The sequence below is a fragment of the Acaromyces ingoldii genome, assembly GCF_003144295.1.
Source record: "Acaromyces ingoldii strain MCA 4198 unplaced genomic scaffold FA10scaffold_2, whole genome shotgun sequence".
NCBI classification, from domain to species: domain Eukaryota; kingdom Fungi; phylum Basidiomycota; class Exobasidiomycetes; order Exobasidiales; family Cryptobasidiaceae; genus Acaromyces; species Acaromyces ingoldii.
Window position 1 is genome coordinate 2,516,745 of NW_020290248.1, and position 16,592 is coordinate 2,533,336.

The 16,592-nt window shown below is 58.7% G+C and overlaps 7 protein-coding genes across 7 annotated transcripts; 3 read left to right on the top strand and 4 right to left on the bottom strand.

The window, feature by feature from the left end:
- Nucleotides 1-121: 121 nt before the first annotated feature.
- On the bottom strand, nucleotides 122-2,566 carry FA10DRAFT_265878 (hypothetical protein). The gene has a single exon (XM_025521252.1). It carries the CDS (start codon nucleotides 2,103-2,105, stop codon nucleotides 282-284), a length of 1,824 nt encoding a protein of 607 aa, XP_025379272.1. The 5' UTR covers nucleotides 2,106-2,566; the 3' UTR covers nucleotides 122-281.
- A 996-nt stretch (nucleotides 2,567-3,562) lies between these two features.
- On the top strand, nucleotides 3,563-5,204 carry FA10DRAFT_265879 (tartrate dehydrogenase). Its single transcript, XM_025521253.1, has 5 exons — nucleotides 3,563-4,165; nucleotides 4,260-4,323; nucleotides 4,402-4,488; nucleotides 4,569-4,675; nucleotides 4,776-5,204. The coding sequence occupies exons 1-5, from the start codon at nucleotides 3,653-3,655 to the stop codon at nucleotides 5,112-5,114; spliced, it is 1,110 nt and encodes a 369-aa protein (XP_025379273.1). The 5' UTR covers nucleotides 3,563-3,652; the 3' UTR covers nucleotides 5,115-5,204.
- Nucleotides 5,205-5,506: 302 nt separating this feature from the next.
- On the bottom strand, nucleotides 5,507-7,349 carry FA10DRAFT_259334 (GroES-like protein; the record flags this gene model as incomplete). The annotated part of the gene is made up of 4 exons (XM_025519963.1): nucleotides 5,507-6,431; nucleotides 6,543-6,855; nucleotides 7,046-7,115; nucleotides 7,200-7,349. The coding sequence occupies 4 exons, from the start codon at nucleotides 7,347-7,349 to the stop codon at nucleotides 5,507-5,509; spliced, it is 1,458 nt and encodes a 485-aa protein (XP_025379274.1).
- Nucleotides 7,350-8,366: 1,017 nt separating this feature from the next.
- On the top strand, nucleotides 8,367-10,551 carry FA10DRAFT_265882 (hypothetical protein). Its single transcript, XM_025521254.1, has 2 exons — nucleotides 8,367-8,909; nucleotides 8,974-10,551. Exons 1-2 carry the CDS (start codon nucleotides 8,403-8,405, stop codon nucleotides 10,381-10,383), a joined length of 1,917 nt encoding a protein of 638 aa, XP_025379275.1. The 5' UTR covers nucleotides 8,367-8,402; the 3' UTR covers nucleotides 10,384-10,551.
- Nucleotides 10,552-10,625: 74 nt separating this feature from the next.
- FA10DRAFT_278719 (hypothetical protein) lies at nucleotides 10,626-11,850 on the bottom strand. The gene is made up of 2 exons (XM_025523482.1): nucleotides 11,622-11,850; nucleotides 10,626-11,531 (listed from the first exon to the last, which is right to left on the bottom strand). The coding sequence occupies exons 1-2, from the start codon at nucleotides 11,787-11,789 to the stop codon at nucleotides 10,638-10,640; spliced, it is 1,062 nt and encodes a 353-aa protein (XP_025379276.1). The 5' UTR covers nucleotides 11,790-11,850; the 3' UTR covers nucleotides 10,626-10,637.
- A 142-nt stretch (nucleotides 11,851-11,992) lies between these two features.
- On the top strand, nucleotides 11,993-13,488 carry FA10DRAFT_278720 (subunits of heterodimeric actin filament capping protein Capz). Its single transcript, XM_025523483.1, has 3 exons — nucleotides 11,993-12,384; nucleotides 12,467-13,047; nucleotides 13,105-13,488. The coding sequence occupies exons 1-3, from the start codon at nucleotides 12,025-12,027 to the stop codon at nucleotides 13,481-13,483; spliced, it is 1,320 nt and encodes a 439-aa protein (XP_025379277.1). The 5' UTR covers nucleotides 11,993-12,024; the 3' UTR covers nucleotides 13,484-13,488.
- Nucleotides 13,489-13,578: 90 nt separating this feature from the next.
- FA10DRAFT_228797 (Pet127-domain-containing protein) lies at nucleotides 13,579-15,623 on the bottom strand (the record flags this gene model as incomplete). The annotated part of the gene is made up of 2 exons (XM_025518767.1): nucleotides 13,579-14,415; nucleotides 14,478-15,623. 2 exons carry the CDS (start codon nucleotides 15,621-15,623, stop codon nucleotides 13,579-13,581), a joined length of 1,983 nt encoding a protein of 660 aa, XP_025379278.1.
- Between the last annotated feature and the right edge of the window lie 969 nt (nucleotides 15,624-16,592).

Sequence of the window (16,592 nt, forward strand, 5' to 3'; positions counted from 1 at the left end):
GAATCAAAGTTCCTTGTTTTTTTAAGGCGTGTTTTGGGTGCTCTCGGCCGAATCTTATGCAATGTTCGCACGCACTAAGCTCGCTCGCGTGACCATCAACCCGTAGACCACCGAGAGAGAGGGACAGTGAAATAGGGTGAATTGCAGGGACCAAATACTGATTAAGAATTGTCTGTGAGAGTAGTGAGGATAGGTGTTTGAGATGTGTGCGAGGATAGCTAAAGTAGGAGCGGTTGGGGTGGTGTTAACAAGTCAACAAGGAAGAAGGTGGGCAGTGAAGGTCACCAGCCCGAGACGTGGAAGTCGCCTGTGTAGTGGCGGTGTAGGGTGTTTGTGTCGTGCTGGGATCGAGCCGTATTGGCTTGTTGCGCCACATTGCTGCTGCTCGTCAGCGGTCGCAGGCCGCCTGACAGCACAGACTGGCCTCTTGGAGCCCGCTGCTGGTGCTGCTGGTGCTGCTGGTGCTGCTGGTGCTGCTGCTGTTGTAGCGGTAGCTGTCGCTGTTGTTGCTGCTGCTGTTGCTGTCGGTTCGAGGAACGGTATGTTTCCTCAATGGGAGGTGGGGGCTGCTGGAAGTGATGGTCCAAAGGCCCAATTGCGCCAATGCCCAGCATTCTCTGCCGGTTCTGTCGCTCCCAGAGCAGGTTCTCGCGCAAGGACTCGGACAGCTCGTGCTGGATCATGTTTCTTCGCGTCGTCTTGGGCGTCAGGGGCATGCCTGCCCCTTCATCGCCGAGGTCTTCGCCCGTCGATCTTCTCCGAGCCGGCATGTCAATTTCGGCTGGCTTTGCTGAAACGACGGGCTTGTCGTGCGTGTCTGGGGCGCTGCTGGCTCCCTGCGCCGAGGCAGAGGTGCTTTGTTGCTGCTGAGCGCCTTTATGAACGCCATTTTGGCCCATCTGCCGTTGTGAAGGAGTACTACTCATAAGGTGGCTGGTATCCTCAACGGACGACCGCGGCGGGCTGGTCCACGAGGGCGAGATCTTCATTTGGAGAGACGTTAAGACAGGAAGGGCCACTGCGCTCTTTGAGCTTCGCAGGCCTCCCTGGTTGCCCATCTCGGCGACCTGTGGGCTGCTGGGCACTTTTGGCAATCGTCCACCGCTGCTAGTCCCAGTTCCAGCACCACCAGCACCCCCACTACCGCTGCCATCGCCACCGGGGCCATCACCCGTCGCCTGCTGCCGGTATTCCACCAGATCAACGTAGCTCCTTCGCTTGCTGTTGGAGATTGCCGAGGAGGCTGGCGGTCGCCGAGACGCTCCTTGAGGAGGTGATCTTGTCCGACTGGGCACTTGCCTGAGATCCGCGGCACTCGCGTGCGGCCTGCCGACGAGCTGGCCCGGCGGCGAGTGGGGTCCTTGTTCTGGGTGGAAGATGCTGGTGAGGATGCCCCGGACGGGCGGTGCCGGCGCTGCTGCTTCTGCTGCTGCTGCTGCTACTGGATTGTTGCTGATGCCGTTGAGCGAGCCGTGCTTTGATGACGAGGCGGCCCGCCCATTGGACAGGCCTGTATGCGGTTCTCCCAGGAGCGAGACATCTGCGGCGCTCTGGCTCCGGATCGGCCGCTTCTTGAACATGCTCTCCTCCTCCTCCTGTCGCTGCCGTCTCCGCTTCTCCTCGGCCGCGGCCGCTGCCTTTGCCTTGGTCTTGGCTTCGGCTGCTGCTGCCGCCGCTAGCCTTTCTCTCTCCTCGTCCGAGTCATCAGTTTCCGAGGACCATGCATCGGAGTCATCGTCCTCATCGACGTTGTCGACTTCCTCCTCGTCCTTGTCCTCGTGCTCTTTGGCCTCCTTTCGTCGATCGGCGGCTTTTGATGACGACGGATCGGCGCGGGCTGGTTTCGCGGCGGGGGACGGCGGTTTTCCTCGCGTAGCAGCGGCCGCGGGTGCATGCCCAGGCCTCGCGCAGTCGAGCTTGGTCTTGCTGCTCGACGAGGCAGACTGGTCGTGCCAGACACCGCCGCCATCATTGTCGTCGTCATCATCATCATCGGTAAAGACCTCCTCGTTGTTGCCATCGTCGTCGCCATCGTCAACATAGCCCATGGTAAATTTGACCGGACGCGCGGCCCGTTTGGCCGGGCCTGCCTTTGCCGGGGCCATGGTAGCCAATGCCGCGTGCGACGCGAAAGCAACAGGTGGTGCGCAATCGTCCTTGTCTCGCTGTCTTGTGTCGTAGAAGGCAAGGCGCGCAGGCCGACACAGCACCGCTCCTCTTCCCTTTTCCTGATGGTCGTGATGGTGTTAAAAGGGAGAGAGAGGGAACGAGTGCGTGTGTGTGGGGAAAGCGAGAGGAGGAGACGAGGAAGAGATGAGGAGATCTCTCGGGCAAAAGATAGATTGAGATCGATGTGTGTGAAAGGGTCTGAGCGAGAAAAGAATGGAGGGCGCTAAGACGGATGAGGGTGTGGACAGGGTTGTCAATCCGTCCCCCCTCCCTCCCTCTCCAATTTGCTTGCGAGTCCGGCCGCTTTCCCCACCCCCTCGCTCTTCGTCTTGTCCTCGCGTTACCGTCGTGTGGAGTCGGGCTGGAGGCGGGCTTGTGCTGTACGTGCCTGGGTGAATGAAGAGGCGACAGAGAGAAAGCCGGTTTTCCTTTTTCTTTCCCTTTTCTTATTTTTACTTTTTATTTATTTTTTAGACTTTCTGCTCAATTGCCGGCTGAACCACCGTCATGGCCGCTTTTCCCTCTCTTCCCCACGGGAGATGCAGAAAGTGGAAAGAAAACTAGGAAAATTGGAAAGAGGACAGACAACCGGAAACAGGAGAGGCGCGGGCAGTAATACGCGGCGTTGCAATGCATCCACGAAAAGTACAACAACTAGCAGCCATGCACTTGTTAGACTAGAAGTGCTACTACTGCGTCGTACGCATAGGTGCTCGGGCATACGCGCATGTAACGTAAGCGAGAGCACAGACGCAGGACGCATCGGGGAGACGGTGGCTTGTTGCGCCACTCCGTGCGAGTACGTTGGGGGTGAAGCACGGAACGCAGTTGTCAAATGCGTCAAATGCCAGGAAGCCCCGTTTTACTTACTGCTGCTGCTCTGTGCTTGTCTGTGGGGTTGGGGACTAATTGCGGGGTAAAATGGGAAAAAGCAGAAAAAGGGGGAGGGAAACAAGGGACGGATGAGAGAGATTCAATCTGAAAATATTCTTGGGGAAAAGGACAGATAGATAGCATCAGTCGGGTTGTCTGATTCGAGGCGAGAGAACATGGATCGGTCAGTTTTCGGTCAATTCCCTTTTTTTGGGAGAAAGGTGGTGAAGGACACGAGCGACAGCGGAAAGATCCATGGTACAACGCACGCAAGATCGCAGTTAGGTTGCGATCCATCGGGGAAATGTTGCACCGCGCATCCTCGCATTTCACGGCTGCAACGCTGCGCCGAATCGTTTCTGCGACGGCCGACAGTATCAGCCTCACCCATGGGCACAGCCAAAGCCAGCTGCCATGCTGGGCGAGATAGTGCTGCAGCTGGCCTTCCCTGACCAAGGAAATACTCAGACGGCTACAAAAGAGAGAATCAGAGATGTGATCTGTCTTTGTGTGGAGGGATTGATTGCTTCCTTCAAATTTCCCCCCGCGTCGAAAAGCGACCATCCGCCCATATCCAGACCACATCGGACCAGGAGGAGAATCGCTGGCAATGGCTGCACTTCGCTTCAAGTCACCCTACAAAATAGCCGTGATCCCTGGCGATGGTATTGGCAAGGAAGTCGTGCCCGTGGGCGTGCGCATCCTGCAGGCTTGCGCCAAAAAGTACGGCTTCGAGGTGCAGCTCGAGCATTTTGACTTTGCCTCGTGCGACTACTACGAGCGCCATGCCAAGATGCTGCCCGATGACTGGGTCGAGGTCCTTTCGCGCTTCGACGCCCTCTTCTTTGGCGCCGTAGGAGACCCAAAGCGGGTGCCGGACCACATCAGCCTCTGGGGCAGCCTGCTCCTCTTCCGGCGCCAATTTGACCAGTACGTTAACCTCCGTCCGGCCAGGAGCGTGGCCGGCGTGCCCGGACCGCTGCGCAACCCGGGCAAGATTGACTTCTGGATCGTGCGCGAAAACACAGAGGGCGAGTACACGGAGCTCGGCGGCAAGATCTTCCACGGCACTCAGCGGGAGATGGTGGTGCAGGAGACGGTCATGACGCGCGTCGGCATCGATGTGAGTCTCTGGCTCGAGTGCAATACCAGCCCTTATCGTGCACTGGCTTGTCAAACCAAACTTACGGGAACAATACAACTGATGGCACCTGCAGAGGATTCTCGAGTACGCCTTCGATCTCGCCCAGAGCCGGCCTGCCAAGCAGCTGACGAGCGCGAGTGAGTTGTCTCTCTCTTCCTTGCCTCTGTATGCGTTTGTTTCTATAGCTGAGCTTACTTTCTTCGGCGCACCGACAGCGAAGAGCAATGGCATCTCCATCACCATGCCCTACTGGGACCAGCGCGTGGCAGAGATGAGCAAGCGGTACCCCGATGTCAAAGTCGGTGAGTCGCCTCTCCTTCCCTTGCTACTTCCCGATGCAAAAATGAGCAAGCTCACCTCACACGGGGGGCCTCGGAGGTAGAATCGTACCACATCGACATCCTCTGCGCACACTTTGTGCAAAAGCCATCGAGTTTCGACGTCGTCGTCGGCAGCAACCTCTTTGGCGACATTCTCTCGGACCTCGGCGTGAGTGTTGCCACAGATAATACCGGCACACCCTGCCCCTCATTCCCCTTGTTATTTCGCACCAAAGAATAACTGACTCGTGCAAAATTAAACCAATCAGCCGGCCGTGACAGGCTCGCTGGGACTGGCTGCGAGCGGCAACATCAACCCGACGGGCAAGTGGCCGTCGTTGTTTGAGCCAGTGCACGGCAGCGCGCCCGACATCATGGGCCAAAACATTGCCAACCCCATCGGCCAGCTCGAGGCGGGCAGCATGATGCTCCGCCACCTGGGCCAGCCCCAGGCGGCCGACGACATCATCCTCGCCGTCAATGCCGTCCTAGGCAGGGGCAAGCCCGACGAGCTCACGAGAGATCTGGGCGGACAGGCGTCGACGACGCAGCTGGGCGACGCCATCGAGCGCGAGATCTTGGCACCAGCTGCTACTACATCGTCCTGACCCTGATGCTTGTCCTCAATCCTCGTTGTAGCAGGACAGTAGGGGAGAGACACTTAATTCAGAATTCTATCGAGATCGATGGAACTGGCCATCTTCTTCTTTTGTTGATTCTCTCTGTCTGTAAAGTGTTCCTTGATCGAGAGTAAGACAATGTGAGACAGACGCCCGGGCGATGCATGGAAGATAGCATCGAGGAAGCGGTCGCTCAGCCAACCAGAACCGGCTGGACTCCTGTGGAGAGGAGAGGGAGAGAAAGCGAGGAGAGCAGTGGCTAACAAAGAAAGAAAGGGAAAATGAAAAAAGTAACAAGAGTAAGGATAAGAGCGAAAGCAGAAGCGTTTTACAGGGAGTAATGCTGGTGGTGGTAGATCGCTGTGAGCGAGCGAAAAGGGTCACAACTCGCCGTCGTCCTCGTCTTCGATAAAGACCTTGACCACTCCCCGTCCGTCCTGGCCCTTTCCAGCCTGGAGTGCCTCAAAGGCTGCCTTTGCATTTTGGAGGCTGAAGCGGTGCGAGACGACATTTTCGATGCCACCACGCTGCTCGTCCCGCTCTTCTCCCGGCTGCTGTTGCTGCCGAGGCACAGGAGCGCCGTCGGCACGCAAACCGCCACCCACGGCTCGCAAGGCTCCACCGCTGAGGAGGCGAATGGCGCGCGAGAACATGTTTGCGTAGCGAAACACACCCAGAATGTCGACCTCGCGCAGCGCAGCGGCGCCCAGGGGAAGCGTCTGGATCGGGTGGCCCATTCCGACGAGTGCCACCTTGGCGCCTGGGCGAGCTGAGAAGATGGAGAGCGAGACGCACGAGGGCACGCCTGTGCATTCCAACACTAGGTCGAAGCCAGACAGAAGCGGGTGGCCCGGTGCAGCTGGCGCTGCTGCTGGTGCTGCTGCTGGTGCTGTGGGTGCTGCGCTCGATGCACTCGCAACCTCGGCCGTCGTGGTAGCGGTGACAAAGTAGTTGAGAATCTCGCGGGCCTGGGCCTGAAGTTGCTTCATCTGCGCCTGATCCTGCGCCTTGCGATCGGCTGGCTCTGTCGGAGCGGCAGCAGGTGCACTGCGGCCGAGGTGGAACGTTGCATCTGCCCAACTGTTCCTCTTTGCAAAGTCGAGGCGACCGTCATCAATGTCGACGGCGGCCACGCACGAGGCGCCGAATGCCTTGCTGGCGGCGCAGGCCAGCAGTCCTACGGCACCTGCACCAAAGACGAGGACCGACTGTCCGCCTCGGAGGTCGGCTCGGGACAGGGCCTGCAGGACAACAGCGAGGGGCTCGAGCAACGCTGCGGCTCGATACGAGACGTTGGCGGGCAGTCTGGAGCATAGAACAGGGAGCAGGGAAAAGCATACAACGTGTCAGTACTTGCTCGAGCAAATGAGGAAGAGAGAAGAGTAGTAGTTGTATGCTCTACATGCATACACTCACACATGGACAAGCCTGGCGGGCCAATTGAAATAGCGCTGCAGGGTGCCGTCGAGGTGCGGGCTCGTCTTTGCCGAGCTGGCGAAGCGCATCTTCTCGCACAGATTGTAGCGGCCCTCGAGGCAGCGCTCGCACGAGGCGCAGTTGAGGCCCGGCTCCACCGCCACACGCGTGCCCAAGCCAAGCTGGGGAAACGCCTCGGTGACGCCGGTGCCGAGGCCGACGATGCGCCCGCTCGACTCATGTCCCAGACACATGGGGTGCTGCAGAGCAAAGTCGCCGTTTCGCCCGTGGAGAAAGTAGTGGAGGTCGGAGCCTGTGTGGCAGCAGCAGTCAGCATCGTGGCCATGATCATGATCAGCAGCAGCCTCGCCCCTCTCCCTTCCCCCCCCCCCCCCCCCCCCCCCCCCCCCCCCCCCCCCCCCCCCCCCCCCCCCCCACTCCCTTTCATCATCACCATCATCATCATCACCCGCAACAACGTCTCTCAAAGCAAGGAAACTCACCACAAAGGCCCGTCGAAACAACCTTGACCGTCACCTCGCCTGGTGCTGGCGCAGGGCATGGCCGTGATTCCTTGCGGCCGGTCAAAGAGGGTAGTCAGCATCGCCTTGTTCCGGGCATCATGAAAAGTGGACTCAGAGAGAAGGACGTGCTCACAATTCTGATGTCTAATGGCCCATGCAATACCGCCGAGAGATTTGCAAAGCCGCCTGCCGCCGCCGCCGCCGCCGCCGCCGCGTTGCCATTGACGCTGCTGTGGACGCTCGAGGCCGGCGTCGAGGACGAGGCGTGCCCGTTGAGTGCCATGGCTCCGTCGCGCTCCGTAGTGCTGAGCACCTTGACTGACTGCCCTCCGTTGATGTGCGGCAGCGTCGTCGTCGTATTAGCAGTAGCCGCCGTTGGAAGGGGAAGGGGCGGGTGGGTTGATGGTGGTGATGTAAAGGTACTGGTGACCATTCCGAGCAACTCCAACGTCGGCGTGGGGGGAAAATATTGTGTACGAGCACACGTGCTGTGGAGCTGTCGTGTGAGGTGAATCGCCCAGTCTGTCAGTCCGATATGGACGGGGAGAGAGGCCGAGATGATGGTGATGGGCAAGAGAGTGTGTTTGTCAAACCGCCTTTATATACGCAGAGGAACTTCTCAAGTTTCGAGGGACAGCGAGCGGGGAACCCTTTCACTCGACTCAGATGGTGCATAGAGGTGGGGGGACACCTACACCAATGAGGCTGCCTCTCGCCCTTGCCTCCCTCCTCCGAGGCCGATTGGAGCAAAAGGGAAAAGAGCAGGAGAAATGGCCGCTTCGGGCAATTTGTCATTGCAAGTAGCACCGAGAAACCCCTCTGTGCGGCGGTTACATCGAAGAAGAAGGGAGGCGCAAAGTTGATGAAGGCCACCATCAGTGTAGCTCGTTAAAGCCCCCCGTTTTTTTTTTACACTTACCTGCACTCGCGCGCTGAGAAAACTCGTCGACGCCATCACCTCTTTCCCAAGATCCCAAGGCGTGATGCACCATCTTCCTCCCTCAGACTAACAGGCCGCATAGCAAGCACCGTGGCAGCGGTCGCCAGGCTCCGCCTTAAGTATCTCCAATCGGAAGAGGGCGACGATGCGTTCACGCCACGGAGGCACCGGTCCGGTGAGTGTTCTTTTTATTTTTATTTTTATTTAATCTTGAAAGTCGGCGTGGACAGTGGAGGAGGGCCAAGGAGCAAAATAGAGAGCGCGCGAGACGCACGTGGCTCGACGGACTCAGCGAGTCTAATCTTGCATCGGGACCCACCGTCGACCCTCTGGAGCTTCCGCCAACACAGACGTGGTGGGAGAGCGACTGAGGACAAAGGGCGGAGAAGGACGACAATGGCCATCATCGACCACAAGCGCCTCGAGGCGGAGCAGGAGCAGGCTCGGCGACGCGCAGCAGAGTATGCTGCTCGCCACGATTCAATGAGCGCGCCCGGCATGTCGGCACAGGACGACGACGACGATGCTGCTGCCAACAGTGGACGTGCCGCGTGGGACCTTCAACCTCCGCCCGCGTACGAGGAGGCGAACCGGGGCGCGTCTGCTTCTACTTCTTCCGCCCAGGCACAGTCGCAATCCTCCGATCGAGACGCGGAAACTAGAAGAGAAGAGGAGGCACATGAGTCAACGCCCCTTCTGCCTACAAGCAATGAAGAAGGAGCCGGAGAAGCAGGAGGAAGGCGAGGGCGGCGAGGCCGGAGGTGGGAGAGAAGAGACTTCCGAACGATAGCGAAGAGAAAGCTTCGCCATGCCGTTCACTTTGCCTTTGCGGGCGCCATCGTCGCTGGAATTGCTCTCGTCATTATTTTTGCTACCCTCAAGCATGACGGTAGTCAGGATGAGGTACATCAGGCTCGCTTCTTCCCTTGTCCCCCGATGGATGAGCTTACACATTGCACACTTTCAGCTCCTTCCCTCTCCTCCAGAAAAAGACGGTCGTCCCATCGAGATGCCCGGTTGGTCCTCGCCTGTCAGGCTTCCTCAAGACATGTGGCCGGGACGATACGTAGCCCTGTACAGCACGAAAGCCTTCTTCACCCTGCCCGTCACCGAAGAGGAGTTCTTTGTCTCGGCAAAGGGTGCCGCCTACTCGGGTCTCATTACAGTCGAGGACTCGACCAGTCTCTCAGACGACGAGTGGGCGAAGCTCACCAACCACAAAATCTACGATCAGATGGTCATCGAGGTCGAGTCGCGATTCACCGAGCAGTGGCTCCGAGACGGCATCCTCGTGCGCATGATGCAGAGGGACCATGGCAAGGGTGTAGGCCTGGGCATTTATTCGGGCAGTCGGCCTTTCTATTCGCCGAGCCAGTTCATCTCCTACCACGTCACCGTCCATCTACCAGCGCCCAAGTGGCGCAAGAGGAACAGCGAGTCTCTGCGGTCGAACACCTCGCTGATCCCCCACGTGAGCGTCAATGCAGACAATATGCGCTTGGCCATTGAGAGTCTCTGGGGCCGGGACGACCAAGGCTGGACAAAGGAAGGCGGCGTCTACTTCAAGACGTTTGAGAGCCAGCTGCTCAACAGTGGGCTGCAGATCGCGCGGGCGCTCGTCGCATCCGAGTCGGTCACACTCGTGCTACAGAACGGGCCGATGCGAGACATTTCCGCCGACGGTCTCCGAGCGTCGATCGTTGCGCCCTCGATCGATGTCGAGACACGCAATGGTCCCATTTGGCTCACGAATATCCTGGCCAGCAACAACATCACCTTGAGGACGGGTGCCGGTGGAATCAATGTCACTGGCGGTGCCCGAGCGCCGCTGATCAATGTGCGCAACCACGGCGGCTACATTGGCGGGTGCTACAGGGCCGAGCATCTCACCGTCACGACGGAGAATGGTGACGTCGATGCAGCCGTCTGGCTCACGGAGAGCGATGGAGACTACGACTTGGGCTTGCCTGGCGATGTCGTTGGCGACGGGAAGGCTAGGAACAAGTGGTCAAAAGTGCGGACCGTCGAGGTGGACAGCAAGGTGTCCGGCACTCATGTGCGCTATATTGAGCAGGATCGCTCCGTTGAACTCCACTCGCGTATCTCGAGCCGCCTCGGCACCATCGTTGTCGAGCATGCCCCTGGCTTCCAGGGCTCCTGGAACGCATCGACGAATGTCGGCCACCTCACCGTCGAGGGCCCGAGTGACGAGGACATCGGCAATGGGAGGCGAATCGTGACGGATGCGATTTCTGAATGGCCAGTGGGTCACTGGGGACGAGGGAGGGTGTGGTGGGGGGATAAGTGGCACGAGTGGAAGATGAAAGGTTTCTCGCATGTGTCGTCCGGGGCTGGCAGTATCCGAATGAGCTTTTGATCGGGTTTCTTTTCACCCACACACCCTTACATATGTCTTCTTTGCTTTCTTGCTCCTTCAGCATTCTGTCTTGCTCGACCTGTCGCTTCTGCTTCTGCTTCTTCGTATTCTCTCTTTGCCCTGTTGCTGTATCATCATATCACGAGAATGTCACCACCACTTTCATTGTCTTTATTGTGTGAAGCCGGTCGATGTCGCAAAGCGGTATGATTGAAAACGTACAAGATACAGAAGGAAAAAAGCTAAGAAGTGCACTACTTCCACCCGCTCCTAAGCCCCACAAGCATGTCGGCAGCCTCTTTCCAGCCTTCGTCACCGTAAGCACCACGACAGTCGATAGTCTTGACGCCAGGAACATCGCGAAAGGCACCCAGGATCTGGTCCGGATCCAGCTCGCCACCCTGATGCAGCCTCGCTTCGCCTGGCTTAGCTGACCCGTTCTGGCCCACCCTTGGCCGCTGATCGACAAAGGCCGTCGAATCCGCATCCTGCAGCGAGGCAAGGGCCAGGACGACGAGGACGCCCGTCGCCTTGCGGAGCTGCTCCAGGCCTAACTGGTACTTTTTCAGGCTGCTGCCATCTTCCTTTGCCTTTTCCCTCTGCTTTCTCGACAGCGACGCAGAGCTGCCAAAGACGGGCGAGCCGGCGCGTGGTGTGCTGTCTCCATCGTCGTCATCACCCTCTTCGTCGCCGGGCTCGCTGTCCCGCCCATGCCTCCTGTGCTGTTGCTGCTGCTGCAAGAGCACCTCGACGTGTGCATCGCATGCCAGCGCGCGCCCCAGCGACATTCTCCCCTCTGGCTTTTCGTACTCGAGGACGCGGCGCTGATCAAAGCCATCGACATCCTTGAGCGACTCGGCCAGGGCAGCCACACTGGCAATGCCCACGTCACCGCCGCCGCCTGTGACAGCACCTGCCTCCTCCTCCTTCCCCTCCTCTTCGTCGTCGTCGTTGCCAAAAAGGGCCGTACCGTTAGAGACGACCGCAGCGTTGGCGTTGGCTGCGTGTTGAGGAGGCGGCGAAATGAGCGTCACGACGTAGACGGCAGAGAGATCGGCAAGCAGACGGCGAAGGATCGACATGGCCCGAGGCGTTCGCGCGAATGTCGGCGGGAGGGAGAGAGACATCGACGGCCGTTTTGTGGCAATCTGTGAGAGAAGTTCCCGGTAATGAGCATGTGTTATGTTTGCATGGGATGGAAGAAGGTGTCCGTGGAGGGAGGGAGTGGTCCCGCTCACCTTTTTCTTTGAACTCGACGCTCGCCCATCGGCTGGCGAATGAGGCCCGACGGGCGCAGAGACGTAGGTGTAAACGGCATACCCGAGGCCGCCAAGTGCCAGAAGACCACCGACTATGGCCAGCGGGTTCGCCCGCCGTCGCTGCGAAGGTGAAGAGGACGATGCCATTTCGGCTCTGTGTCGCCGTCGCCGTCGTCGTCCGTGGCTGGATGCGTCAGAGTGGATAAGTAAAAAGTAAAAATAAAATCGAAAGGGCCCAATCGCGAGTCAAGCACTCCGATAAGAGCGTGATCCGTGCATGCGAATCTCCCACACGTGGCCGGCCATGGCCCGACGACAAGGGAGAGTGCCCTCCTAGAAGTAACTCCCCTCATCGACCGACTACAAGCACGCCGACCCGGTCATGTCTTCGAGAGCTGCTCTGGCGCTTCCGCTGCTCCTCCAGTCCCCGCCAGGACAGCAGTCGCAGGTCTATGCCGACCTCGTTGCGCTTCTAGAGTCCGAGGGAGATGACGGCGCAGCGGACGCGGCCGAGTTCCAAGCGAAAGCACAGGAAGTCTGGAGGCAGCACAATGTCGAGCAGCTCATCACCATTGATGCGCCAGCGTCGTCTGCCACCGATACCAATGGCAACTCCAAGCCGAATGCCGCCGCCGTTGCTGCTGTTGTGTTGTCGGAGCACGGCGTGTTCAGCTGGAAGGGACAGGAACGATTCAGGGACCCGAGGAGCAAGACGAGCTTCGTCGTGGACCATTACGACCTGGTGGGTAATCTCACGCCTATTCTGCCTTCTCCACGGCCCACACACTCACTCTTGCTTTACAATTACTCTTCGTGACACGCAGAAGGCGTCAGACCCGCAGCCTTACAAGCCCAACGTGCATGCAGAGCCCCTTCGAGAGGCTATCGAGGCTGACGTGGCCAAGTACGTCTTTGACCGCTACGAGACGGGCATCGCTTCTGTCTTTGTCCAGTCACTCCCGAGGCCAGAGCCGGTCAAAGAGCCGGTCAAGGCGGCAGACCCCATCGCTCAAGAGGCCAATCCGAAGGACGCTGTCGAAGAAGGAGGAGAGGAGGTGGACGGGAAAGACGAGGCAGACTCCGAAGTAAAGACCGCAGAGGGCGAAGACGTCCAGCAAGACACCGAAGAGAATGTTGCAGAGGGAGAGGACAAGGAAGGGCCCAAAGACACAGCTGCAGAAGGGGAGGATAGTGAGATGGAAAATAGAGGAGAAGAGGGCCAAGCGGAAGCCTCTGCTGGGGAAGACGCAACGGCAGCACCCGCAACGGACAGTGAAACCAAGGAGAAGGAGGACGCGGTCATGGCAGAGCGTGAGGACGAAGAAGAGAAGGACGAAGAGGCCTCGGGCCCCTCGAAGCTCTTCATTCACATTGTCGCGAACAAGATCAAGCTTTCCAACTACTGGTTCGTTCCAAATTTCTGACCTTTGTTCTTGTGCGTCAAAACTGACGTCCTGGCTAGGTCGGGACGGTGGCGAGCAACATATACCTTTGACCCCTCTTCCCCATCGTCGCTCGACTCAACCCTGGCGCTCCAGGTTCACTACTTTGAAGACGGCAACGTTCAGCTGCACGGCCTTCGCCCAACAAGCACGACTCTCTCGCTCCCAACCTCTGCTGCCGATCCCTTTGACGCAAAATCGGCGCCCGAGGTTGCAAAGGCCATCGCGAGCGCCATCGAAAAGCATGAGGAGGCTTACCAAAAGACCCTCTTTGCCACTTGCAATGACCTTGGCGAGCGGGCCTTCAAGGCGCTGAGAAAGACGCTGCCGATCACGAGGCAGAAGGTGGACTGGGACAAGGTCCTCAACTATAAGCTCGGGTCTGAGCTCTCTCGATAGAAGAGCAACAATGTGTATTCTGTGAGGAATGCATGCAAATTATTGAACAGAGTACAAGCAGCAGCATGCTGCAGAGAGAGAGAAGGATTGCGTTCTCAGTCACCCCGGCGTTCGTACATCTCGAGGCGATCCTTGTCCTCTCTTTTCTCGGCGTCTTCTCGGCCGAGCTTTGCGAGTCTGCGGAGGCGCAAGACGCTCTCGTTGATCTTCTTCCACTTTGTGTCGTTGGCTCGATCTGGTGCGGCAGCCGCATCTGGCCCTGCACCAGCATCGACCTTGTCCGGCGTTCCAACCTCACCGCTGGGACCCTTGGCCCCCTCTCCCTCAGTCTCGCCCCGAATCGGATTCTGACCAGGTGCCAATGGCATGCCCTTTGCGGCTCCGCTTCGCCGGTCTTCCAGGAATCTCTTCAGTGCCTCGGGGTTTTTGCCAAGCTCCCTCTCGCGGAACTCTTCCCGCTCGTTGATCGCCTCGACATTGGGCATCAGCAGTGGCGCCACTGCCTCTTGCCTCTTGCGCACCTTGGCCAGGTTCTGCCTCACCTGGCCTTCCGTCAGGTGCGGGCAGGGCGAGATCGAGTATTCCAGCGACCATTCGAGCGAAGGAAGCTGCGAGTGGCGCCGTCGTTCGATCTCATCGAGCGCAATGTGATCGATCGACCGTCCTTGAGGGGCACTGAAGTCGACGGGCCCCGTCACGTGGGCACCAGACAGGTAGCGGTCAAATGAAACTTGGAGCTGGACAATCCTGGGCTCTCTGGTCTTGTCTCCATCCTTGCCAACACCCGCAGCTCGGTCGTCCGAAGCGGCGTCTCCTTCCTTCTCGATTGAATCCTTAGGCGTTGCTCCCTCCTCTTCCGGCCGATCTGGTTCGACAAAGACATTGAGCACTGGATCATGGCTTTGCTCCGCGTCGAGGGTAATTTTGAGCGTCTGTTCGATTAGAGACGGTCAGTTCCAGTGTGTCACACGCAGGAAAACATTGAAAGACTCACGTCGCTGGGATAGAGCTCCGTGGCTGCATCGAGGAGCTTCTCGGCGATGCCGATGCTCAGTCGGAAGGCTTGCTCGCCCATCTCCAAGCTGCCAAACACCCTCTCGGCCATATCTTCGAGAGGAATGTACTGGAAGCCAAACATTGAGGCTGTGCTGTGAAAGGCGACAAAGATACCATCCATGTGTCCGATTCTGGCCTGGAAGTAGTATTTGAGAAAGGCCGATCGGTTCATGTCCCACATCTCGCGCTCAAAGGACTCAAAGAGGCCCGTGGCGTGGCGAATCTGATAGCCCGACGACTCGACCCAATTTGCACGGTCCTGTCGAACTGCAATGACAGCACGAGTCTTGAGGTCGAAAGATTTGCGAGGCAAGCGCTCGTCCCAGCAGTCGAGCTGTGAACGCATCACAAACTTGTCTGACTTGGCGTAGTGGTAGGCCTCTGGCCTTGAGCGTTCCTCTTCGCTCAGCTGGTGGCTGTTGATGCGCAGATAGCGCTCGTATTGCTCCGGACTCGAGGTCAGCATCTTCTCCATACTCTTGCCAAGCTGCGTTAGGACGTAATTGGAGTTGTCACCGCCGCTGTCGTCGCCGCCGCCGTCGCCAGGGCTGGACTTGTCGGCGTCAATGGCATATCGGGGCTGGCCATCGTCTCCGTCTGCGAAGCGACGAAGGACGATGCTCGAAGGAAGCTTGGCTCCAAACGAGAAGCCACCAGGCATGCCTTGGTAGGCCTCGGTGAAGTTTTTGAGCTGGGGCTGCCTCCATGCGCTGATGGCAAAGTACACGTGGCTGAGCATACCCGTCATGCTGCTCGTGCTCCCACTGTATCGCTTGCCTTCTCGTCTCACGAGCTGCGCTAGCTCCTTGTCTTGGCTCGACGTGACGTAGGGCGGCAGCGCAGCGTAGTCGAAAAGGTCTACATCGAGCAGGTTGCGAATGCGGGGATCGTAGTTGTAGATGCCTGATCTTGTGTCTCGGAGCCAGTGTATGCCAGGATTGAAGAGGACGCGATCAAGGCCGTGGGCAAGGTTGGCCACGGTCATCTCTCGCAGAGGCTCAACAGGCTGCACGTCGACGTCCAGGGCATTGACCCGTCCTCCTATCTTTGTACGCCACTTTCCTTGCCTGCTCCACCAGTCCATGTCCTCGCCTTCAAGAGCTGCGAGTCTGTCCGTTGGCAGGTAATCGTTCGTGTTGTCGGGCTGCCTCAGTGCATCACCGTCTCTTCGCGCAAAGAGCTTTCGTGCACTTTGGGCATCCTCGCCACTGGCCAATGTGGTTTCTAGGAAGCCTGGTAAGGTCCATCGCGATCGTGATGAAGATCTGGTCCCAGACGACTGCTTCGATGTGCTCGGCGTTGAACCGTGATCAGGTGCGGCAGCAACTGGGCCACCGTCTGCCTCGGTGCTGCCCTCGCCTTCCATCGGGAAGCCTGTTGCAGACACCGGCCTAAGTCGGTCGGGACCCCAGCCAGTGGCATTGAATTTGCCGGGCATCCGTGAGAACCTTTCACCTCGGCCTTCCGCCACCTTGATTTCGTAGGACCACTTGTCTCCCGTCAAGCTGTCCGCTAGATCCGATGCATTCTCCCGCAGCTTTCCTTTGCCTTCACCCGCAGCTTCACTACGCTCTGCTGTCTCCTCCTTGTCGCTGCTGGCTTGGGTAGCGCGTCGCCGCCTCCTTCTCGCCGATCTGGCCTTCGGAGTTGGGGCAGGGTGCTGCGCCGCTGCCTTCTCCTTATTGACTTTGAGCACGTTCGTCCCGCCCTTTGAAGCAGCAAGCTTCAATGGCTTGAGATGCACTCTCCCCGCCCGTGGTGGCGACTGCACCTTTGGGCTCTTGGATCGGAGCGCGACGGACCGTTGACTGAAGCCCGGCGTGGACGGCTGCCATCCTCCCGCAACAATGGCCGCCTTCCAGCATCGTCGGGCGTGAAAGGGCGACGCCCAAGTCGCTGTGTTCGGGAGTGACATTTTCCAACGTCTACTCCTGAGCCCGACGAGAAACGACTTGCCCTTTTCTCCTCCTCGTCGTTGGAGACGACTGTTTCCTCTCGCCCTCTCCTTCCTCTCTCGTCGGAATTGATGCTAGGCTCACGAAATCTTCTTGTC